At 33.7% G+C, this 25,911-nt stretch overlaps 1 protein-coding gene across 2 annotated transcripts in view; it reads right to left on the bottom strand.

Annotated features, from left to right (window-relative positions):
• Window positions 1–25,911, bottom strand: part of LOC150103903 (LIM/homeobox protein Lhx3-like) — a 138,952-nt gene that overhangs the window by 16,772 nt on the left and 96,269 nt on the right. For both annotated transcript variants that reach the window (XM_090396639.1, XM_090396638.1), the window contains exon 4: window positions 21,073–21,438. In XM_090396639.1, coding sequence (XP_090252765.1) covers window positions 21,073–21,438 — 366 coding nt within the window. The remainder of the gene's footprint in view (window positions 1–21,072; window positions 21,439–25,911) is intronic.

The raw sequence follows: 25,911 nt of genomic DNA, 5'->3' as shown, positions 1-25,911 counted from the left end.
TTATTTATAAATCGATTCATCCATTTCATTTTTAAGAGGGTCCGAAGCCACAAACCATCTCTTCTTGCTAAGACACAAGTATAAATGCTTTCCAATGAAAGAAAATTAGCCAATTTCATGTGTGGGTTGCAGAGTTTGTCCCCCAGGAGACTCCAGCTCCTCATCGGGCTTGAAAGCGCGAGCGCGCGCGCGCGTGTTTTCTCTATGATGGGCTAACTCACTTTTAGTTGAAAAAGTTCTTCCGTAGGAAGGTATTCGAACCCAGGTCGTTCCTACCTAAGAACGCTGTCGCTTCCGACTAAGGGGTAAAAGCTGTAAATACGTACAAATACTTTTGTAAATTAGAAAATAATTTTGACTTATATTCACTATTTTCATCTGATCACATTATATCAATTTTCAATTCAGGAACTGTCATTCGTCGAAAGCTGAAAAGCTTTACTCTAATTCTGTTGTGACCCTACGGACAAGCCAATTAACAACGCCAGTAGTAAACTATTTGAAAATAAAATAAAAAGTAAAATAAAATAAAAAATGAAAGCAGTGGCAACATTATTTTAAATTATTAATGCTGATCACAAGAATGTGAGTGTGCCATATAGGTGGAAGCAGTGGTATTGTAAGGGTGAATCATATATACTGCACAGAAAAAAATTGATTTTTTTGTGTGTGTGAGAGAGAGATAGAGAGAGAGAATTTAATAGAAGGGAAAGAGTGGAGTGAACAATGTCCATATGTGGTTAAAATATGGTATTCTCTTTAAGAAACGCAAACTTTGTATAAATAACTTACTATATTCAAATGGTTCTGTTTAAACTCAACTAAAGATCATTAAACGATTGATCACAGTGATGACAATTAGATTAGCGATTAGGATTCAAAATAGGAATGAATTTAAGGAAAATAGAAGAGTAGTAATCTAGGGTAACCATCCATTAAGTTGCTAATATACAGTAACTCACTTTTCACAACTATCCTCCGATGCCTTTTTATTCTCCGAAAAGAAGTAGGAGTCACCTTTCCAGTCCTAATTTTTGGAAATCAATTGGTGGAGTTTACTTCACTACGAGAAGAAGAAGACATCCACCACATTATTAGATTTCTAATGTTAACACTGGCGTCATGTACACCACTACCAATATCTGTCAGGACATTTTAGAAATTTACAATTGTTATCAGCAGGTGAACCCTAATATGATATGTCCACCTCTGGCTTTGATCACTTTCTGCACCCTTTGAGGGGAGTGCGGCAGACATCAGTCTCTATTCTTCCAAAGAAGCACTGTTCAGTAACAGATCGAGTACGTGCTGCTCTGAACTTCAATCTCGGCGCCAATTCATCCCACAGGTGTTCGATGGGGTTGAGGTCAGGAGTATACTCAAGCCAAGACAGTTGTTTAGTGCCTATCTCTTCATACCATTCCATGAATAGTTGCAGCTTTGTGGCATGGAGCATTGTCGCCTTGATAGCAACACAGGTCCGTTTAATAAAACCTCCACAGTCTAGGCAGCACCTGATTCTCCAGAACATCAAGGTACTGAGCTGCCTTCATGGAACCACGGACAACGATCAGTGGTCCTACTCCAAACCAGCTGAATGCTCCTACACCATTACTCCTCCGCCACCAAACTCTACTGTGGGTACAGCACAGTGGTAACAAACGGTCACCATTCTGCCTCTACATCCTGCCATCAGACTGGAAACAGGTGAAACTTGATTTATTGCTCCAGAGTACCGTTTTCCACTCAATCGTCCAGTTCACTCTTTGCACCAGGCCAGACGAAGCGCCTTGTTCGTTGTTGTGATGTTCGGCTTGTGTGCCGCTGCTCTTCCATGGAAACCCAGTAAATGGAGTTCTTCTCGTACAGCATGTGCTCACCTTGATTTTAACTGGCGCTCTGGAACTCATTACGGTTGGTCTGTACCGATTGTAGCCTGTTTTTGCATAAACCGGCTACGCGCTGTAACCCGTTTTAACACCTTCCTGTCCCTGTCAGTCATTTTCGGGGGTCGTCCCGGGTGTTTACCTGCACTAGTGATGCCAGAAAGTCTCTATTTGTTGATCTCATCGCCAACCATTGATTTTGAATGCTCCAGCTGAGCAGCAATTGCACGTATGGACATGCCACCAATGTGACAGCCGACGATGATACCTCTTTCGAAGTCACTGAATTCTCGTAGTGTTGCCATACCACCTGTATTCAACTGCTACGCTGAAATACTGCTTCCAGCTATCTGTACACCGGTTTTTATGTTATTAACCAGTCTGGAATGTCCCATAACTTCAAATAACAGCAGTGTTCGGACTATTATTGGTAGTTAGTGTATATATGTATCATCTCTTCTTCTTCTCTTCCGTCTAAGACGGGTTGAGTCTTCTCTTGAGTAGGATCTTCCAGTCTTCTCTATTCCTTGCTGTTCGAAAAAGTTCCTTATATATTCTGCATCCCGAGATGTTCTTTATTAATTTCAGCCAGGTAATTCTTGGTCTTCTTTCTTCAGTTGGAAAAGTATTGATTAGGACGTTAGGAAGTCTGTCTGCGTCCATGCGTACAGTGTGTCCAAACCATCTCAGTTGTTGTTTTCTAAAATCTATGTGCATCATACACGTAGATTTAACCCACTAAAGATCAATTTAAGACTAAGATGAAAAAAGCTCTAGAAAATGTCTCTGTAATCTTATTAAAATCAAACATAGCCATCTATAGGTATAGAATCATGAAAAATAATTAGCAAATATCTTTGTTAGTATGCCGTATATAGCAGTATAGCGGTAGCAGTTAAGTATAAACCACAAATATAGAATCTAGAATTATGAATAATAAATTATTAGAAACATCTTTGCTAGTATGCCGTATATAGGGGTAGCAATTAAGTATAAACCACATATATAATAAATTATTAGCAAACGAATTGCGGTTAGGAAATTGACCATAACCCTTGGAGGGTAATGGATGACAATTCGTAGCCAATGAAGTTCTAACTAAGGCTTGGCTATTGCTGTTACCCTCCTGCCATGATCAGAGCTTTAATAGCTCAATAACACCTTATCCCTACACTGTCCTCTACAGATAACGAGGATGAAAAAGCATTGCTTCGCCCCTTTAAGCAAGTCCTTAGAAGGACTATAAGGACTTTGTTAGCATACCGTATTTATGTTTATGGGTGCAATTAAGTTCATCAACGATTAGTACATTAAAGATTAGCAAACATCTTTGTTAGTATGCAGTATTTAGGAGTAACAACAAAGAATAACAATCACCGCAACTCAGGTGGATACAACCACCCTCCATCAACAACAAAGTATAAACCACAAATAAAAATTTGTATAATTAATATATATAAAATTTAACGGTGTGTTATTATTTAGTTCTTAATATAATATAATAAAAATTTAAAACTTTGCAAATTATCATTAATAAATAAACTATGATTACATACTATAAAATTTATATTAAATAAATAAATTTTATGTTAATTAATTACTTTTCAAATGTTTATTATGTATAATTTATTCGTAAAATATAAGTTTCAAAAGTCTGTCCAACCAATTCTCTCAACTTGAAAACATCTCTTTTTTTAAATTAACACGGCTTTTGAGGTGTGTGAATTCTTCTAAATTATAATATAAATGAATTATATAAAAAAAAAGAACATAAGGTAGTCAATTAAAAAAAAAGACATGTTTTTTTTAGAATTTCGGGTTCTTTTGCTTGTTTCTAAATGCACTGCAAATAATGGAAAAAAATTGAATTGGGATCCACGATACAATTATTGAGAAAATAAATAAACTGGTTTCATGACCTAATTTATAAGCAAATTAGGTTTCATGACCTATGTGTAAGCAAGACGGAATATTCATCTTGCTTACAATAACCAGAAGAATTAAGGTAATTTAGAATTTATGCCAAAACAACTTCACATTCTGGGGAAAGAGAGTATAATCATGCCTGTAAATTCGCATTTGTTCATCTAATTGTTTTCTTGTTTTATAGGGATAAACTTTAGACAAAAATCCTGTTATCAGCGTTATAGAGCATAGAAATTTACAGTTTATTTTAAATTTTTATTCTAGTTTTTTAATGCAAAGATGACGGCACATTTTAATATGTATGTTTGTTGAAAGCTCATAAAAAACGGCTTCGAAAAATTACACAATAATAATAATAATAATAATAATAATAATAATAATAATAATAATAATAATAATAATAATAATAATAATAATAATTTTGTAATTCTGTTAGAATAAATCCTTCTGTTTTCTTTTTTAATATATCCATAATAACAATAATCTACGTAGGGTATTTTCGAGCCTTATCTTCATTACAGTTATTTTCCATTTGTGATCCAACTTTAGTAGACGGTATATCAAATAAGTGTTCAATGATCAGTTTGCTTGTTACGTTGGAAAATTCCCAAGGTTTTAAGATGACAAATTTTCTTTTGAAAACATAGACATGCCTAAAAAATGCCTAATAGAAGTTCTCCTGTTAGGGAAAATATATGACACGGGCTCATGGTGAAACAGGTCAATTTAATATTTAATCGCTACTGAACCTCACTTATAACATCCACCTTCATTTTACGCATGCCATGATCAATATCATTACCGACTTTTTATGATAATTTTGTCTTATTTTTAAAAAGTATACTGTATCTGATAAAATTTGCTCGCAGCATAAGGTAAAGGTTAACTCATCGCATGTTCTGTGTCTTAAAAGAATAACTCAGTGATTCTAAACCCTTAAGATCTGATTATTATAAGTATGCTCTGAATTAGCAGACTCAGTAGTGATGATCTTAAACTGATAGTTATAGATCAGGAATATGCTGATATGGTTTGTGATTTAATGAGGAAACAGAGAACTTATTCTCTATTCTTGGTTTTCTATCATTTTCACGCATGCTGATGACTGTTTAGAGTCTTTCTCTCTGTATTCTTTATTCAAGTAAAGTAAATTTGACAACCAAGGGATTTTTCAATTTGATAGATGCCACTAATTTGTAGGTTGAAAGTAAGATTGTAAAGATAAAAGTTTCCAATTAATTAATGTTATTTATAAAATATAAAAAAAAGAATAAGCTCTTTCAATTTTTTCAGCTGCTATCATTTACATTTGAGAAGCCTCCATAGCTCAGTTATTATTGACAATACCTTTTGGTTAGAAAGACATGGGTACGGGAACAAGAAGAGGTTAACTTAGTCTTAACTGAAGGTGAGTCAGCAGGTTTCATGTATAGAGTTGGAACGGCACATAAAGAAAACTTAGCTTTCTCATCTGGCTAAGAAACAAGCCAATTTACGCACATAAATTGGAAGGTCCGATTAATTGTTGTTGTTTTGTTGAAAATTATTAAATTTTAACTAACATAACTCTTTCATAAATTATTTTCGTGATGTTTACCACAATAAATAATTTTAATTTAATTACCGAAATAAATTCAATAATAAGTAAAATATTAATTTATTTATCATCAAATAAATTTCAGCTTAACTGTATAAACAACGTGGTAACAAAATATTTTAAATGCTCTATTTATATAAATATTTCATATGAATATTTAGAATAATATTTACTTAAATTAATATTTTTAATTTTAATTTTCTGCTTAATTTTTTTTATATATATTTAATATATTTTTTAGTTGCAGAAACGATATATGAACCCTTATTTTAATTAAAGAACTTGAACAAATTCAAGATATATTTCTCCTTCAGGAAATTGATATATCTTCTATTAACCCCTTAACTTACCAATTAAAAACCAGAAAGCGATCGTTTTTCTGCCAATTTTTTGGGCGAGGGTGATTTGCTGGATTTGCACATATTCATCATTATTTGAAAAATAATGATGAATATGTGCAAACGCAAACGACATAGCCGATATACGCCGTTGGCAACTATTCTCGGCTGAAAGGAAATAGGTACAAGATTGTCTAGCGTCTATGTTCGGTTGTATTTATATGTGAAACCAAAATTAAAAATCAATTTTGGTGCAATAAACAAAAGACGTGTCACAGACGTATTTGTATGTTAAGGGGTAAAGCACAACGTACTTTATTTACTCACCTATTACAAGAGTATTATAATTACTGCGGAAAATATTGCAATAATTTTCCAACTGATCAAAGAACGTAATATAATTTGGCCAATCAAAACATTACCTTTTTATTGTTCATATATATATATATATATATATATATATATATAGAAAGTCTTTTTAACTTGGGTATAGTTATGTTAAAGATACCAAGTAATTTTAAACCTGGTTTTACTCCATTTTTTCCAAGTAAGCAAACAGACAAAATGTCAAGTTTGCGTCTGCAATTTATGCAAGACTAGCTGATCCCACAGGTAGTGCAAGACCAAGGCAACTCGTGGTAGAAGTGGAGCAAGCTCTGATCACTAATCTTAATATTTACCCTTAATGCCAAAACACATCTCCAAGAAGGGGATGTATGATGTTTTGTATTAAAGGCAAGGGGCCACTACTGGTATCTTTAACATAACTATACCCAAGTTAAAAATACTTTCTACATCTATATCTCCTCCTGAGATTTTTATTTAATAAGGTTATAACACCTTATGGTAACTCGTTTTGGTAAAATACTTACAAGCTCTGCATTACTAAATCTTGGTATTTCTAGCCTGGCTCCCACTGATGAGACCTCAATAAAGGTCGAAACCGGTCTGGGTAGTGGCCCCTTGCCTTTAATACAAAACATCATACATCCCCTTCTTGGAGATGTGTTTTGGCATTAAAGGTAAATATTAAGATTAGTGATCAGAGCTTGCTCCACTTCTACCACGAGTTGCTTTGGTCTTGCACTACCTGTGGGATCAGCTAGTCTTGCATAAATTGCAGGCGCAAACTTGACATTTTGTCTGTTTGCTTACTTGGAAAAAATGGAATAAAACCAGATTACGCTAGTAGGCAATCAGTACTTGTTATTTCTTTGTATAATTAAAATTAAAACTAACATTTTTTATATAAAAAAGGTATTATTTATTTATAAAATATTTACTTTATTCCATATTATTAAATAATTTTAGCGTTTAAAATCTTGATTAATAAAATATTAAATACACCAAATTTAAAATTTTGAAATAAATAATATAATACTTAAGAAATTTTAAGATGTGGAGAGGACCGTGAGATGCGGTGATTGATTCATTCAATCGAATATATGGCAATGCTTGTACCTATGAAGTTTAACTGAGGTCCGGCTGTTGCTGTTACCCCATAGGACCCAGAGATTCGAGAGTTTTGAGTTCGCTCTCTTAAGGTTTTTGTCTTAAGGGAGCAATTTGAGTCTCCGGAGAAAGTGTTCTCCGGCACGGCCCGTGAGGGACTTTGTCGGTGAATGCTTATCTTCGGAATAATTTTAGCGTTTAAAATCTTGATTAATAAAATATTAAATACACCAAATTTAAAATTTTGAAATAAATAATATAATACTTAAGAAATTTTAAGATGTGGAGAGGACCGTGAGATGCGGTGATTGATTCATTCAATCGAATATGGCAATGCTTGTACCTATGAAGTTTAACTGAGGTCCGGCTGTTGCTGTTACCCCATAGGACCCAGAGATTCGAGAGTTTTGAGTTCGCTCTCTTAAGGTTTTTGTCTTAAGGGAGCAATTTGAGTCTCCGGAGAAAGTGTTCTCCGGCACGGCCCGTGAGGGACTTTGTCGGTGAATGCTTATCTTCGGAATATGAGCAGTTCTGCTCGGTGGTGGTGTGTGGATGGAAAGCCATCACTGAGTGGAGCCACGCTGAGATGGACGGTCTTTCGACCACTATTGAGTGGTCTAGGGATCGTCCGAATTTTTAGAGTTGGCTTTACTTACACATCGCCAAAACCCTTGGAGGGTAATGGATGGCAATGCTGTAGCCAATGAAGTTCTAACTGATAAAATCTAATAAAATATTAAATACACCAAATTTAAAATTTTGAAATAAATAATATAATATAATACTTAAGAAATTTTAAGATGTGGAGAGGACCGTGAGATGCGGTGATTGATTCATTCAATCCAATACTCTTGGAGGGTAATGGATGGCAATGCTGTAGCCAATAAAGTTCTAACTGTGCTCGGCTATTGCTGTTACCCTCCTGCCATTATCAGAGCTTTAATAGCTCAATAACACCTTATCCCTACATTGTCCTCTACCGATAACGGGGAAGATGAAAAGCATTTTTGCTTCGCCCCTTTAAGCCAATCCTTATAAGGACTACAAGAAGATGTTTTTGATTTTGCTGCTGCTTGTATTGTTATTTTAGTACATAAAGAAATTTGTCACTTGGAAAGTTGCATTTAAATTTTAGTAGAAACGTCTTGAAAGATGGCTTGGTAAATATTCTCTTAACATTTTTATTTGTGTATACGAATTCTTCTAAGAACAATAATTTCCTAAACAGTCGTAGACTGAGTTTAAGAGCGTTTTTATTGCCCCCAGCTTCCCTAAACAGAGAGGGAGGAACAGTTATTGAGAATTGAGGACTTCTCATTGCGTTACATAATAACTTCTCTTAAACATTCTTAAATATTGTATACCGTAATAATATTTAAATATTAATGAAAACAAACAAACAGAACTCAGGACTAGACTTAGACAGTCCTCTTTCTGCAGTTGTAGAAAAATTTTATACGGAAATATTGAAGATGAAACCCTTAAAAGAATATTCTTGCAAATCTGAGATTATGGAAAGGGAATGTATTGTTTTCTTAGTTTAGAGCCAAGGACAACAATCGCTTTTTGATTTGTTTTATTATGCCACCTCAACATATATATTTAATTAATAATCAAGTGTAATCAACCAATAGATGCCTCCATGCCTCTTAATGCAATTACAACTTTCAAAATATGAAGTATTATCTGAAAACAATGAGATCTTTCCAACCAAGTGGTTTCGTCGAAACCTACTGAGCTACAGAGGCGCCCTCTTCTCTATATTGGTTCTATTCCAGTAAACCTAGCCAAAATTCTTAAAGAATATAAAATGTAAACAGCAGTTTTTATGTGACTCCTGCCGATGAAAGGTTATAAAACAATAGTACATTAGTAGAGTGGGTGCGCTAATTATTATTATTATTATTATTATTATTATTATTATTATTATTATTATTATTATATTTTTATATATGTTTATCTGTTTTCTATATAATATAGAAATCCTGTCCAGGAAACTATGCATTCCATCTTGGATCTACTTCCAAGATGGAATTTGAACCTGCAGCATATTTGTTTGCAGAGCAGGTGTACTAACCAACTGGCCAACTAGGTCTGCTTTACATTTTTTTAAATCAAAATACAAACTTCGATATGTTAAACTTAGACATAGTCCTCTAAAATAACCGCGAGTTTACCGCCCGTCTAAGTAACTGCAGGATCCCATATTCTAGACAGATAGAAAGAATCTGTTGATCAACCCATCGAGGAGCTTATTGGAGACAGAATCCAGAACCTACAATTCCATCATCGGGTGTTATCTTCAGCAAATCTGAATGACCTCAAAGAAAAGATCTCAAGTTCCTATTAAATGAAGCGAATATCTTGCAGTGTTGCTATGAAAATATTGTGAGAAAAATATACGAGTCTATTGAGATCTTATTAGAACTGTACATTTGAGTATATTTATTTATATTTAATATATTATATGCATATTTAACTTTCTTAAAGATGAAATAACTTAAATGGCCTTAATAATTCTTCAGACTGTTTTAATATATTTAATTTTCAAAAACATAAATATAAATTAATAAATATAATATCCTGTACATCCTCTGAGGGTAGATACTAAGAATTTGATAATTATGCTAAGGTAGTTCATAAGATTACTTGGCTATTGAAGAACACCTGAACAAGTAGAGATAAGGAAGTTGTTATTCCTCTTTATAAAGCCTTGATATGCCCGTGGATTACTTTACTCAAGTGTGGTCCCCTGGGTTTCTTGGGAAGAGGAAGCAGTGAAGACGATTCAGAGGCGAGTGACCAAGATGGTGAGTGACCTGTGGAATGTGTCCTATGAGGATAGATTGAAAATGTATGGATTGCAGAAATTGTTTGATAGGAGAAAAAGAGGGGATATGATAGAAACATTTAAGTTGATTAAAGCATTTTATAGGATAGATGCAGGGGAAATGTTTCAGCACATGGCTAGATGGAACATAACAAGGGGTCATCCCTGTAAGTTGAATAAAGGTGTGGTTAGTAGGAGTGTGAGGACTAGATTTTTTTTCTTGGAGAGTGGTGAATGAGTGGAATGGCTTGCCAGAGACAGTTGTGAGTGCTTTGTCTGTTAAAGGATTCAAGGAGAGGTGTGGATAGATTGGGACAAGCCGTTTTTCCAGCTCAAGCTAGCATTATCAAAGACACTAAAGATACACACTCGGTAAAAACTAAGAATAAAATAATGTCGAGAATCACGTGCACAGAGACGGCAGTGGTAGCTCTTCGTGGTGATCTTCTATGATTACTACTCACTGAAAGATAATGAGAGCCAAACTTTGGGCAGGAGCACACCTTCAATTCTGTTGCGGTTAACTTTTTTTTAGTCTTTAGAAGCTACCGAGAACAGTCCATGAACTTTAAATTGAGATTGGTGTAGCAGCCTGACTTTCTTCTTCAAGACATGTTATGCAAGTTCTCTTAGGTTTCCCCGTACATAATATACTTTCTTGTGTTCTTTTTTATTTCTCACCAAGGCTGCCGTTCTGTCTATTCGAAATACGGATCCTACATTGACAGGGGGATACTGCAGACACCCGAGAAGGGCGAGAGAGAGAGAGAGAGAGAGAGAGAGAGAGAGAGAGAGAGAGAGAGAGAGAGAGAGAGAGAGAGAGAGAATTCTGACTACTGTTATTTGTCTCAGGAAAGTGAAAATGTTTAGAGGTTTGTAGGCTGTTCTAATTTTATGTTGTTGTAGACGAATCAGTTTATCTGTCGTACGTTTGATGTAGGATAGGGATATGTTATATGGATATACGTAAAGTTTGGTGGAGAACATGCACCCCATCCTACATGAAAGGTAAAATTGGGCTAACTACTAAAATAACACAGAATTAGCAAGGTCTACAAGCCTACAAAGTTTTTGCCTTGGTTCAAATCAAAGACCGCCAGAATCCTCTTTCTGTGTGTCTCTCTTTCTTTCTTTCTCCTTTCTAGGTATCCCTCTTTTAATGTGAGATCGATCAGTATGTTGGACAGACAGCACGGACTACATTTGGTTAAAATACCTGTGTCTCGTGCCAATAATTCTGCTTTTCTCTAGCTGTCCTAAACAGTCCGTCTTCTTTATTTTTCGTTCATTCATAATCTGACGCATTAATTTAGGCCCTTTTTTTCTTCTGTACTGATTTTTTCTAATGTACTGAGAATGAAAACCAGAGAGATTCCTCTCGGAATCTCTCTGGTTTTCATTCTCAGTACATGTCCAATCCATTTTTTTATAATTGCATTGGTGATGCCTATTTGCTCAGTCAAGTTGATATTAATAATCGTTTTTTATTTGTTGGACCCAAAATATTTTTAATATTTTACGCAAATATTTTTGTTTGAAAACTATTTAATTTAGCTTCCTGTTTTTCGGTAATTTTCCATACGTCATCCATATAATAATACGGTTTTAACATTGCTATTGTAGATCTTTAGTTTGGTTTTATTATGATATTTGGATAATTTCCATATATAATTTAATTTTCTGAAATCAGAATTCGCTTTTGTCAATCTTTACATTATACCCCTGTCAGTTCCACCTTGAATATATATATTTGCTCCCAAATATGTAAAATCCTTAAGTTCTACTGCATGTTGATTGATTTTAATGTCTTTGTGGTATCTGCTAATTAGTTTAATCACTTTGTTTTAGTATTTCAGCTATTTTGTACAACGCTTCCGATTTTGCTTGTATATATATATATATATATATATATATATATATATATATATATATATATATATATATATATATATATATATATATATATATATATATATATATATATCAGTGAATTTTGATGGTATCAAAACTATGTCGTCTGCATAATCTAGATCTTCAGGTTGTGACATAGGATTCAATGTACTTCCTCTTCTTACGTCTGCCACAGGTGTAAGAAGAGGAATTAAATTGAATCCGGTTGCAGTAATAATAGAAAATCATCACTAAGAGCGCTACTGTCCCCCCCCCCCCCATGCATATAATTGTGCTCATTTTCGAGATGATTTCATTCTCAGTCGCAGTTAAGTGCGTATCTTTAAATTGTCCTTGATAAATCGACTTGTAAATAGTTAATTTAGTTAGTAAATTATTTATTTTCATTCCAGTTTCACGCACTTTTTGTTTCAGAAACTTTGTTCATAAATAAATGACTTCTTTACGGTCAAAAGAACCTTTAGTTTCAGAAAAAAAATGGCAACAATAAAAGAATTCAAAACGAATGTATATTTCTAAAGTCTATGAATTTATCATTTCGATGAAACTGTGCAAAGTGAAACCGTAAGTACTTTAATAATTGTTTTTTATGTGAATACTACGCACAGAATACTGTGATCTTATAGTATACGTTAGCATTAGTGTCGTGTGTGTGTGTGTGTGTGTGTGTGTGTGTGTGTGTGTGTGTGTGTGTGTGTGTGTGTGTGTGTGTGTGTGTGTGTGTGTGTGTGTGTGTGTGTGTGTGTGTGTGTGTGTGTGTGTGTGTGTGTGTGTGTGATCAAATCGCAACGATGTTCATCTTCTCTAATATCATAATTTCTACCTGTATGAACAATGTATGGCTCGCCACAGGAAAATCAAATTTTGTAGACAACTGGGAAATAAAGAGACCATAGGATGCTGTCTAGTTTTGGAGACTGCTTATTAAGTAATCCTAATGTATAAACCTTATAGCAAAGAAGTGATACGATTAAGAAATAGCATTCTTATGATAAACAACTATATAAAAGAAAGATAATTTGTTCATTTTGTCGCCATCTTTTTAAAATGCAAAAGACTCTATTTTTCAGTGTTGTATGTAATGCCAGAAAAACTTTGTGTAAGATGTAGAGATTTAACATGAAGGTGCATGGATTTTACATGGAAGCATTTGCTGCAGAAAGCCTTGTTTTAGTCAAACCGGGAGAAATTATGAACTGAGAAGAGGGAAACTTAGTAATGATGTAGCATAAAAGACAAATGAGGGTTTAATTGGTTATAACATCATCTGCAAACCACATTACAGACTAAAGGCTACTATATCATGGAAGACAACAACTTTTAGCACATCGTTTTAAAAGATGAACAAGGGTATTCCCAAACAACATCGGAAGAATTACGTAAGAGATGGTTTTTTTTATAGAATTTACTCACGATTAGTGCTGTTCATACTCGGATACGATTTACTCCTAAAGTGGAAAATGAAAGTTCATTTCTTTTTTTTTAGACTTCTTTATTCTTTTCTAGCCAGATGGAAACCTTCAGTTTTTCTGTCTTTCGGAAGAAAACCAGATTTGAACATTATATCCATGGCCAGTCACATCACGATCTCCTTGACAAAAATCTGGCCCCATTAAGTCTCTCATACATTAGACTCACTCTTTATGCTCTACTAAAGCGTGACTGATGCAAGAAATAAATTTGATGAAGACTACATTCTTGTCTAACGGCTTCATTGAGTCCTTTGTTAACAAGGCTAATGATGGTTATGGACTTTCTAGGTCACCTGCCTCTAAGGAAATTATCAACTGTATTGCCATCGCTTATATCAAGAGGATTTCTGAGAGGACCGCTAAACTACACTACTCAGAGCTGTTGGACTCAATGGGAACTTTTCGCCCGATTAATAAATTTCTTTCGTTCTAGGTTCTGCAAAGGATAAGCTTCTGCTAGTAGCGTATCCCGGTATTTATCAGTCCGAGTGGCAAACTTGATTTTGCGGTAGGAACGAAACAAGAATCAAAATTATGTGTCAAGAGTGAAACTCATCAAATAATTATTTACAGCCTTAGATAATAATAATAATAATAATAATAATAATAATAATAATAATAATAATAATAATAATAATAATAAAACCATTAGTGAGCTTAGCAATTATTGTTATTGAAAACGAAACCGCACATAAAATAAACTATGAGGATTCTTAAATTCATTCTTAGTAAAATTCTGAATTTTTGTTAAATAGAAAAATACAATTTTTATATTATTTCTTATTCATTTTTCTTTGTCCAAAGTATACGAAACATTCATGCTTTTGCAAAATAAAGTTTCGAAATTTTAAGCGGGGTGAGACAGAAATTAGTCTATGCACCCCCCCCCCCCCTTAATATTTTATAGATCCGACCCTGAAACAAGATGTTGGATATTTGGGTAGCGCAACTTGTTAGTATTGTGTTATATAATAACGAGATCATTGATCTCATATGGAGAAGAGAGAGAGATTGGCTTTTAATTTTCCAGACCACTGGCCAAATGAACATAATTACACAGATAATACCACACACTTATCTCATGCTCCTTCGGCCATAATTCCCAACAATCCAATTAAAGGGAATAAATTCGATCTTACTATATACTAAGTTATACAGTATATTATAGTATATATTATAGTAATAATTTAATTGCAAGAATATGTTATGTATCAGTGATATCAATCGTAAAGTATTGCACGAAATAAAGTTCAAACGACACTTAATATTCATTTCAGTTTAGTTATTTCAATCCTGATATGAATTTATTATTTTTTTTTTAAACAGAAATTTTTTAAGCGATTGAAGCGTTCTGCTTTCACTTGTTGCTTGAGACCTGAGATTCAGATTCAACTTCGTTAATCACTCCGTATTTTCCAAAACAAAAAATTAATTTGATGTCCCTTAAAGTTGCTCTCAGGAGCTATGTCTTCTATTCCTCCCTTGGCTCTCCCATGAGTTTGAATCTGTTTTAGAATGCAAAGAGCCTTTATAGAAAAATTTCAACGGAAAGTAGGTTACCCGGTCTTGTACGGAGGTGACATGGTTTTGCTCTTGAAAATTCAATGCTTTTATCCTGCAAGATAAGATAAATGCGAGGGTACTGAGAATATTCCATTTAACTTCCACAAAGTTCCACCTAAGTAATTTGGTGGAGTTTCCATATTCGTAGGAGACTGCTAATTCATCTTCAAATGAAAAGTACAGGGTGGCCATAAAATAACTTTCCCTCTTTGGAGGCATCTGTAACTAAAACCAATAAACGGAATGAGATCAAATTTTATATTAAAATTTTCAAGGCATGGGGAGATGATTTCCGCGAAAAAAAGACTTAGTACCAAAAGTCGCCGATAGAAAATTTTGGCGCAAACAAACTGCTAATTGCATTAATGGCAAATAAAATGGAATAATAACATTTCGACGGTGTAAGCGACAGCCGCGTCACGCATTCCAGCTGGATATGCGGCGCGTTACGATGATGATAAGAATAATAATAATTAAACTAAAACAGCAACTTGCGAGAGACACAGACATTAATGTAGTGATTGAACTGCTCTCCGTCCTCTGACAGGTCTAACTCTTAGTGATCCAGTTTCTTCAAACTTCTTAATCATAGCTCTCAGTGCTACAGCTGACATAAGACCTGTACACAGGCTATGAAGCCTTCTAAATTTCCGAAGCGCCGCTACGGCATTGTACTATTTAAGGTAAAACAACTTAACAAGTAAAGCACGCTGAGGCAAGGTAGGACGCATATTGAGCACAGATCGTCAGTCATTCGAATAACTGCCTAAACGTTCCCAATCCCTTTTTGGAATTGGTGGCGCTGCTGTCACGTAGGTACAGTAAAATTTGCATAATCCTTTTTACCTGTGTTTACTGCAAATATTTAACTGCTTTCGGCTCCGCCAGCGCCAAAATTTCCCCTATCGGTGACTTTTGGTACTAAATCTTTTTTTTTTGGCGGAATTCATCTCCCCATGCCTTCGAAAGTCTCAATTTAAAATGTGGTCTCATTCCGTGTATTAGTTTTAGCTACAGATACCTCCAAAGAGGGAAAGTTAATTATGGACACCCTGTATTTATAAAAATTATTTGCGTTGCTAGATAGGATTCCAACCGAAGGATGTCGTTGATACCAACTGAACTACGGAGTCACACGTACTATATAATTGGGAATGATTACTTTACTATTTCTTTCGCTTTTTTTTTTTTTTTTTCAAAAACTTGTAAAAGTACTATAGGAGGACTACGCTGCTGGTAGCTTTGCTTATTTTCACACCACTTTTTAAATTCAACTAAAAAGATATTTGCATTTAAGTGTAGTTTAACATATGTAAATCGTTGCAAAACTAATGACAGCAATAACTTCAGCTTGAAATTAGTTCACAACTAAACCTAAGCCATTAGCAACAATCGATTAAAAAAAAATAATTAATTTTTGTTTAAGATTCTTATAAAATATGTTGTAACAGAGAACAAAAAACTCTCCTTTAAGTTAGGATATAGGAATTCCATTTTAGATATACCACGCACTATGTTTTTTTTTTATTTATTTTTTTTTATCAAAGTCGCCTCAGTTATCCGAGCAACCTAGTCAAGTGACTGTCATAGTTTTTTCCAACTAATCTCCTTATCCCAGGTGTCACTACCATCGAGTTCAAAACTAAATGTTATAGTAAATGAAATCTGATAGCCTGACTCCATGACAACTGACTGGCACAGCGTCAACAACCATGTATAAAACTTATCCTCGTCCCTGAAATCAGCAAATAGCTTTTAGCGCCACCTTTAATTCTTATCGGTCTCAAATGTCAATTTCTTTTTCTTCAACTGATTCTAACCGAAGTAATTTTGTCATATTTTAATGCTCATATATATTCGGTGTGTGTGTGTGTGTGTGTGTGTGTGTGTGTGTGTGTGTGTGGTTTCATTTCGAACTGAACGCTCATTTAAAAGAACATAGATGTATAAGTCGTTACCTTCTATATACTTTTTTTTTACGAATTTCTTAATTCTCTGAACGTTAATCCAATCTACTTTTTATCTGTATATACAATTCAAGAACCTGAAAGTGTTTGTAATATCTAGAAAACCAATGTGATTGACAAAAAGACAAATATTATAATATATGATATTATAAATCAGATAAAACGTCCTATTTTTCTTCAAGTAAATTGACAAATGAAATCAATAAACTAAACTTGACAGAAAGACAATTTTATGACAACTTTTTTTTCATAAAATGTTCATATTGTCAAAAAAAAAAAAAACAGCAAGTACTTTCATGTGATATATAATTAAAATATACATAATAGGTAACTTTAATAATAATAATAATTAAATTTCAATAAAAAAATTATTTCAATACAAGTATAGATATTTGAATATTCAAAACATGATTGTTGTGATGAGTACGTATAGAAATGGTTTTGAATGAAATCAATCAATATATAAACTTTATACTGGATTATTTTTAGAAAATAATCCAATAAATATTTAAAGTAAAAATAATTAAATAGTTTATTTTAAAAAATTAAAATATAATTACAAATATAATTTAAATGTGAATAACTATAGAAAAAATAAGATTTTATTTTATTAAAATAGTATTTATTAAGGTACACCTTTTATTATAATTATTATTTAATTATAAATTAAATTGCTGTGAGTACGTAATGAAATGAGAGTAGGGATGACAGAGTTAATCGATCGTGAGATGCGGTGATTAAGATTAATACCCTTGGAGGGTAATGGATGGCAATGCTGTAGCCAATGAAGTCCTAACTGAGGCTCGGCTATTGCTATTAACCTCCTGCCATGATCAGAGCGTTAATAGCTCAATAACACCTTATTCCTACATTATCCTCTACAGATAATGGGGAAGATGAAAAGCATTCTTGCTTCGCCCCTTTAAGCCAGTCCTTATAAGGACGTTATGAAATTCCACGTGTGGGATAAGAATAGCACCAATGTCGTACGAAGCGACTAAAATTGGTACCCTTAGAGGGTAATGGATGGCAATGAAGTTCTAACTGAGGCTCTGCTGTTACCCTCTTGCCATGATCAGAGCTTTATATAGCTCAATAACACCTTATCCTTACACTGTCCTCTACAGACAACGGGGATGAAAAGCAATATTTTGCTTCGCCCTTTTAAGCCCGTCCTTATAAGGACGTAATGAAATCGAATTTTGAGGGGGGGGGGGAGTTGAGACAGGAGGGACTTCCTTTTTAGAACTTCCAGGGTAACAAATGGCAATGCTGTAGCCTATGAAGTTTTAACTGAGGCTCGGCTATTATCGTTACCCAGCCATGACTAGAGCTTTTTAGCTCAATAACACTCCCTCCACACATATTTTCTTCATTCAGATGACGGGATAAAGAGTCAAGGATTCAGTCCATCGCCCAGTTCTTTAAGAACGTAATGAAATCAATCAATATATAAACTTTATACTGGATTATTTTTAGAATTAAATAATAATATTTAAAAAAATTAAAATTATAATTTACAAAATATAATTTAAATGGTAACTATAGAAAAAATAAGGTTTTATAGTATTTATTAAAGTACACATTTTATTATAATTATAGTATAATTATTATTTAAATATAAATTAAATTACTGTGAGAATTTTCATGTAGCGTGTAATGTAATATAATTAATTATTGTAATCGTAACTAGTAGGATCACTTGTGTTATTTAATTGTAGTTTCCTTTATATACATTCTTAAATAAAAATGGAAGCGACGGATTTCGTGGTTTCATTTTTGTATGTTAACAAAGAAAGTTTTGAGGTTATTAGATAATAAAAAAAAATTTAACCTAACTATGATTATAATAAATGTAAAATATCGATGAGCGTCTGTACTTAAAGAGAAAATCGACAGAAAAGCAGAAAAAAATCGACATGAAAAAAATATTTAGAACACATTCAATGACAAGATTTATCTTAAAAATAGAAACGCAAGAAATATAAGGAAATAAGAGAGGTGTGTGTGGGGGGGGGGGGGGGGGAATCGGCAGTCGACAAGTATGAGAGACTAATAAGATCCTTCGCTACGAAGATGACAAAGTTGAAATTCTTATTATTTTAGACATAGAAATAAATGTAGAAAATGTAGAAAAAAAAAATTAATGCTGTTTTAGGAGGAGACTGCTGTTTGTCCATGTCATCATCATTACAACAAATGATAAATTTGCCAACTTGAAAATGCATTGATCCTTCTTGACTTAGGGATCCAGTTGAGTATTCAATTCTTTTTTCTTTCTTTCTTTTTTTTTCTTTATTATTATTATTTATTATTATTATTATTATTATTATTTTTTGTTTACGTAGATTGCGAGAGACGATAGTTAAGTAGATTCAATGTATTCGATCTTCCACGATGTACGAGGGATAAAATAAATAAAAACACTAAATTAGTAAGGTAATATAAAGAATAGTTTAGGAAATAGATATGCTAAGCGTCAGTTGCTTCGGAAGGAACCTTACGTTCAAATATCTTCTGAAAGGATGAATCTTTATTAGACATTTTTTATGTTGCTTCCACCCACGGAAAGTTATTTGCAAACCTATATTATATTTTGCACCGTGTCTGGGCTAACTATATATTTTTTCAATTTTTTTTATCAGTTTTTATATTTATTTTAAATTAATTTATTTATGTACATGTTGGGAACCTCTAGAGACCAAACATAGTACTTTTCCAAGCCACTTTAGGCCTCCAATAAGTGGAACGGTGGTTTCACACGCGATGAAATCCATCTCCCACCTAAAGACAATCGTAAACATCTACGGCAGAATTCAAACTCGTAGCCCCTTAGTCGGAGATGCAGAAATGCTAATCACTCGTACCAACTAGGCCGGCTTTCTGGCTAGAGTAAGTTCGCTGAAGCAAAATAAATACATAAAAATAAAAGTTAAATGGAAATAAAAAAAGCAAATAAAGATTTTTTTTTTTTAATTTTAAAAAAAGACCCTTCTTTCTGGCTAGAGAAAATCACTTCTCTCTCTCTCTCCTAGAAATGAAGCCTGATATTCTACAAACCTAAGAGACGGAATTAGTATGACTATCTTATTTCGATAAAGTCTTTTTAATGATAATGAGCTACTAAATACCTCGAATATACACCAATTTGTTTTTAAAAAAATAAACAGAGTTGTGTACATTGTACATCCGAGACAGTTGATTAGTGAGTATTTCGTGGAACGGGGAGGGAAAAACACAGATAACATTGAGGAGATCATAAACGTTATCCTCACATAACTAGAGACAGAGAACAAGCAGATCTTAAAGAACAAATTACTAGTTGTAAAAGTGCATGAAGGAAATGAAATCGTATCAACCATCGATGATTCTTAATGAATGAATGTTCTATTTTTGATTACGTGTGAATCGAAATAACTACAGAACGTCAATCGAAATAACTACAGAACGTCACCATCTTATGTTAGATAATAAGAGACCAAGATCCTAGAGTTAACAATACAGAAAACTGAATAGTTTACAAATCAGATGAAGAAAGTACATTTATGTTTTCCAAAGAAATTTCCTGCAAAAGTGGATACTTAGTTAAAGACAAATCGATGTGTGAATGTGCATGTAGGAGAGATGCGTAAATCCACGATTAAAAATATTTGGAAGAAAGACTCAGCAGAGAAATTAAAAAAAAAAAAAACTGGAATTGCAGCTTCGGGGATTAAAGTGTTAGAATTTTAATAGGAGAAAAATGCAATCACAAGTATGTTAATATTTATACAATAAGAATATATAATCGAAAAGTTGGCTGTGATAAATCTCTCCACTAAGTATTCTGAAAGCAGCTACTTACTAAAAGTTTAACTCAATTCCTCATCAGTATCTTTTTGAAGATATTAATGAAAAGAGAATTAATTTACAGGGGGCAAATGATGTTAAAGTTTACGATCTTAAACTACTGAAGAGAAAGGTTTTTTAACTAAAATATAAAATGTGTTATTAGATTAACTCATCGTTCTATAGTTCCGGACCACTTGTTGACATTATCATTTAAGCAATGTCGCTCTACATACGAATCTGAATTATTCATGCAAAGCGCAGTTAACCATAAATGAAAGACACAGAAAACGTCCTGTTACCTCTGTAAGAGGAATCTTTATGTCTTAAGTCGACGTCAAGGGAGTCGTTACTTCGGTCTCCGGGTCTGTCTACACTGCTATCTGGAGACGTAGGGGGCGCTCCAGCCGTCAGAGCCGCCGCCTGCTTCAAATGGCCGTTCCGGAAGTATTCCCCCCAGCGACTTTTGCCTGCATCTTTCTTCAGCCTTTTCTCTTTCGCTCGCCGATTCTGAAACCACACCTGCACCACTCGCATGTCGAGCCCAGTGTCCTGGCTCAGCTGCTCTCGAACGTGCCGTGCAGGCTTCGGACTGTTGTTGTAGGCGGTCTTCAAGGTCTCCAGCTGTTTTGCCGTGATCGTGGTCCTGGGCCGCTTTGTTGTCCCCTCTGTTCTGGAACAAAGGGGGAAGAATTAAACCAGTCAACGCCACCTGGTGATGAAACATCACGACACAACATTATGATGTTATACCTGATGGCTCATCTTTACAGTTATACAGCCTAAAGAGATAAAATGTCAAATATAATCCTAGCCACAGTGATTTTAAAATGTTAAATCCTAGCACATAATGTGGATTGTTTCAGTATTCAAACCTAGTTCAAAGCTTTAATCATAAGGTGACTTGATTTATAAATATCAGTGGAATATCATGAAATGCGAACAAGTGTTGTGTTGTTAAACTGTGCACGAATAATAGGTTAAATTTAATTTAGTCTGCAAGTGTTAGAAAATATAACAGTACGACAACGCACCGTTGTATTTTTCTTAGCATCTTAATCACTTTAATCATTCTTAATATATATATATATATATATATATATATATATATATATTTAAAATATTGTATTGTTACATGCTATGCAATACTGTTACGTTTGAACGTACTTGTAATGCAACACACTGCTAATGCATACTATTGAGAAATGCACCGAAAAATGCTGAGAAGGTTTTCATTTGTCTATTAATCAACATAGAATCCATAACCATCAGAGTCATTATATTTTGATACAAGAATAGTGTAAAATTCTGTATAATTTTTCCTTCTTTTTTTATCGATAATACCACTTTTTAATTAGTCGTGATTGTGTGTGTGTGTGTGTGTGTGTGTGTGTGTGTGTGTGTGTGTGTGTGTGTGTGTGTGTGTGTGTGTGTGTGTGTGTGTGTGTGTGTGTGTGTGTGTGCCGCGCGTTGGTGCAGTATCCACCTGAACGCCTGTTGGCCATGGTGAGCTTTCCGAAAAGTCTCCAGATGCTAGCTATCGCCTCTTCAAAGTTCTAGAAACACTCCATAAGGTATCATGCTCCAGACAGACGTGGATTTCTGAGAATTTGATAGAAGTAAATGTCCTTCTCACGAATCTCATTTCGCCACATCCTCAGTGGGACTGAGATCGTGTGACCGAGGAAAGCAAACAGTTAAGTTGCTATCTTGGTCCTATAACTATTCATGGATATACATTCCTGACTCTGCAACACTGCATTATCCTGTTGGAATCAATAGATGAACCTTGCGCGGTAACCTTCGTCCAGGTACAGATCTCTGGACATTACTTCATTTGTCACCACCTTGCATGGTTGTGTCCAGGCATATTGACTCCTTAGTTTCGTGCCTTCGCCATACCCTTGCCATTTTTTATTAGCTTGATATGACAGAAAACAGCATTCATCATTACACAACCACTTCCACCGGCTTGTAGCGTTTAATGTTCCTTCTGCAGCTGCAGCTAAAATTGGAGAAATTGTCATTTACTGTTATATCCATTCAAGACAGTATTTGATATATAGAGATTTTAGAAAATCTCCACCTTTCCACACTTGGTTATATTGTGCATCATGTGATCAGTTGTGTCCCATCTATTCGACTTTATGGTCTTCTAGTACTTTCATCTTATTTATACCATCAATCAGATGTTGTTTACCAAATGCCCAATATTCATGGATTTGTGGTATTCATGTTGTCAAGGCAACGGTTTTCGAGATAATTTTACTGCTTTTATGGTTGCCATTATAATTCCTCATTCGAAGCAACCGCAGTATCTCAAATCGTGACGATGCCCTTTGGTTGGAAAGTCGTTTTAATTCTTGTACACAATACACAGAACCTTTTTTGAGGACTTTTCAACTAAAGGTAAGTTTAGCGGGTCTCGTATGGAGATGGAGAGGTTTTCCTCCCCATCGGACTTTTTTTTTATTTCCCAGAAGATCAAACACACACGTTTAACAAGCATAATATGCTGCTATTATAACCTTAGCTGCTTTGATTGTAATTCCAAACAACCCAACCTCCATTCGAAGTGAAGTGACGACCTTTGACCACTATACGAACTTCAATGAGGATATTGTGTCTTCTGGAGTCATCTATCATCTATTATATATATATATATATATATATATATATATATATATATATATATATATATATATATATATATATATTTTTTTTTTTTTTTTTTTTTTTTTAAACTAGTGCATGCCACATGTAACTGTTTTGGTTTCTGGGAGATTCCACTTAGGAAGAGGATGTTCCTGATATTCTAATCACTGAAGGTACCATTAAAGGTACTGAAGGTAGGTACTGAAGGTACCATTTTAATTTTAATTCATTAAAATCGTTTGAAGTTTTATAGAAAACTTTTCTAAGAAAATATATTCTGAATAGCTTCTGTTCAGTTTAAGTAAGTAATTCAATTTAGTTAATTTAGTTCGGAGCATTTAACTGTTCGACTGAACTGTTGTTATTGCCTGACATTAAGTAAGTGAACTCCAAAATAGTGCAGTTACTTAGGTGCTGCTGAAGTAAGTCAACTTCAGTAGGAGCGGAACTTAGGTGTCTTTTACAGGAAAGTAACAAGACGAAATCACTAGATGAGGGCAAGGGTGGTTATAATTAGCTCTTTCTAATGTGTTCTTCAGTTTTGCGTTTCACTGTAGGTATTTTTTGGCAATGACTTTAATCTTATCTGTTTATTAATTCACCAGTCATATATTTTGATCGCACGTAACTCATTCGTGTTCGTTTTTTGCTTCTTTTTTTAGGAACAGAAAAAATATTTCATAAACTGAGTCGGTGGGTTATTTGATTGCGAAAACAATGAGTTAGTATACTAAAACTATCACCTACCTACAAGGCAATGCAGATAAAATCGAGCTATGGAATAGCTTCAAATACCATTTAGTAAATGCATTAGTAAAATACGGATACTTTACTCATTCTAAGTAGGCTGTAGATTTGATAAACACGGAACGATTCTAATAAAGTATGCAGCATATTATAATATGTCAGAAATTATATTTTCATTACGTAAGATGAGATCCTAATAAAGATCAAATTGAGTCTATATGTAACTTATTTTATTCTGTGAATATCATAACATTCTAGCAATAAAATTCCACATTTTTCCTCTTCTTTCTTTCTCCACCCCCTCCCCCTAGACTAGTATATAATGCTCTGTTAACGCGTTGATTAACAGTGGGTTAAGAGAGTTATACAACTTAAATTCATGAATATTCTGAAAAAATATTTCAGTTATTCTTTGTTGATCAATGGAAGTACATCCCTGTACGACTTATTTGAGTAATATCCGCGAAGTTTTGCTAAGTGTTTTCACAGCGGGCGAGGTTTATCATTTATGTAAGCGCCCGTTCTTATGTTTTCTTGTTTGAAAGACCAATGACCCAGATTAGAAACATCAGTTGCAAATTAATCGAAAACGATTCGTTAGAAACACCACCTCTCGCTATAGATCGATAATACCCTCATTGTCTGTGAAGAATATCTTCTTATCGTTAAATATATCCCAAGTGGAACAGAGATTAAAAACAAAATAGATCCCTCCAAGTTGTAGACTGAAGGCTTGTAGTTACTCAATACTTCCTAACATGATTAATCGCACTGACAATGAAATAGTCATTTGCTCTTCTACATGATTCATTACACGTTCTTTCTATTCGAAAAATCTGTTTCTGTTCGCCTTCCATCACTTTGCGCAAATGTTTGAGGTTATTGAATGGTTATATTTGGTTTTAATAACAGATAAGATTAGTCATCGTGATTTTTAGTTACGTTATACATGTTGTCTATAAATGTTTCGATTTTTATTAGTTCTCTTTTAAATAAATTTAATTATTTGTGTATTTAATAAATTAAAAACAAAATATAGTTTTCAGACAATACTATCAGATTTTTATAAAAGATGTTTGTATATTTCTAAAAAAAAAATTTAGAACGTATCGAGCATTTATTAATACACCATTTATATTCACACATAAGCAAGATAGATAAAGTCGTTTGATTTTTTTTATTGCCTTTATAGTAATGGTGTTTTTGTGTCATCAATTTGATAGTTGATAAAAGAGTTTCATTTTTTTTTAATTTTAAATATGATATAAGATAAATATGTAATAAAATATCAGTTTACTATGAGAAGGAAAATTTCCGGAATAAAACCTCGATAGATTGATCTCATACAGACTGAGGGGGGAAAAACTGGGAAAAAGACGCTCAGTGAATATCCAAGCATTTCCTTCATCTCTTTAAGAAATTAGTTTATTTGTTTAAATGTTTATGTATAATTTCTAGACATAAAATCTGCAATGAATAAACTTAACAGTGAATTTGTATGAAGCATTTTTCTAATGCAATCATCAGTATTTTAAAACTTAACCATAATATCTGTATGAATGATGATGTAATAAATGCTTGTCTACGTCTTTTTCATATTCAACTGCAAATGAGAGAATTCAAATAAAAATATGAATGCTAAATTATTTATTCCAAGTAGATACATCACATTTCTTGAGTGTGTTAATAAGACTGTATTGTGCATATTTTATAATGAATAAAAAAAGTATTTAAAAGCC

This window comes from Typopeltis vanoorti, chromosome 8, assembly GCF_054136105.1.
Source record: "Typopeltis vanoorti isolate ZY-2024b chromosome 8, IOZ_Tvanoo_1.0, whole genome shotgun sequence".
Taxonomy (NCBI): Eukaryota; Metazoa; Arthropoda; class Arachnida; order Uropygi; family Thelyphonidae; genus Typopeltis; species Typopeltis vanoorti.
The sequence above is the reverse complement of the archived record's forward strand: the minus strand, read 5'-3'. Positions and strand labels throughout refer to the sequence as shown.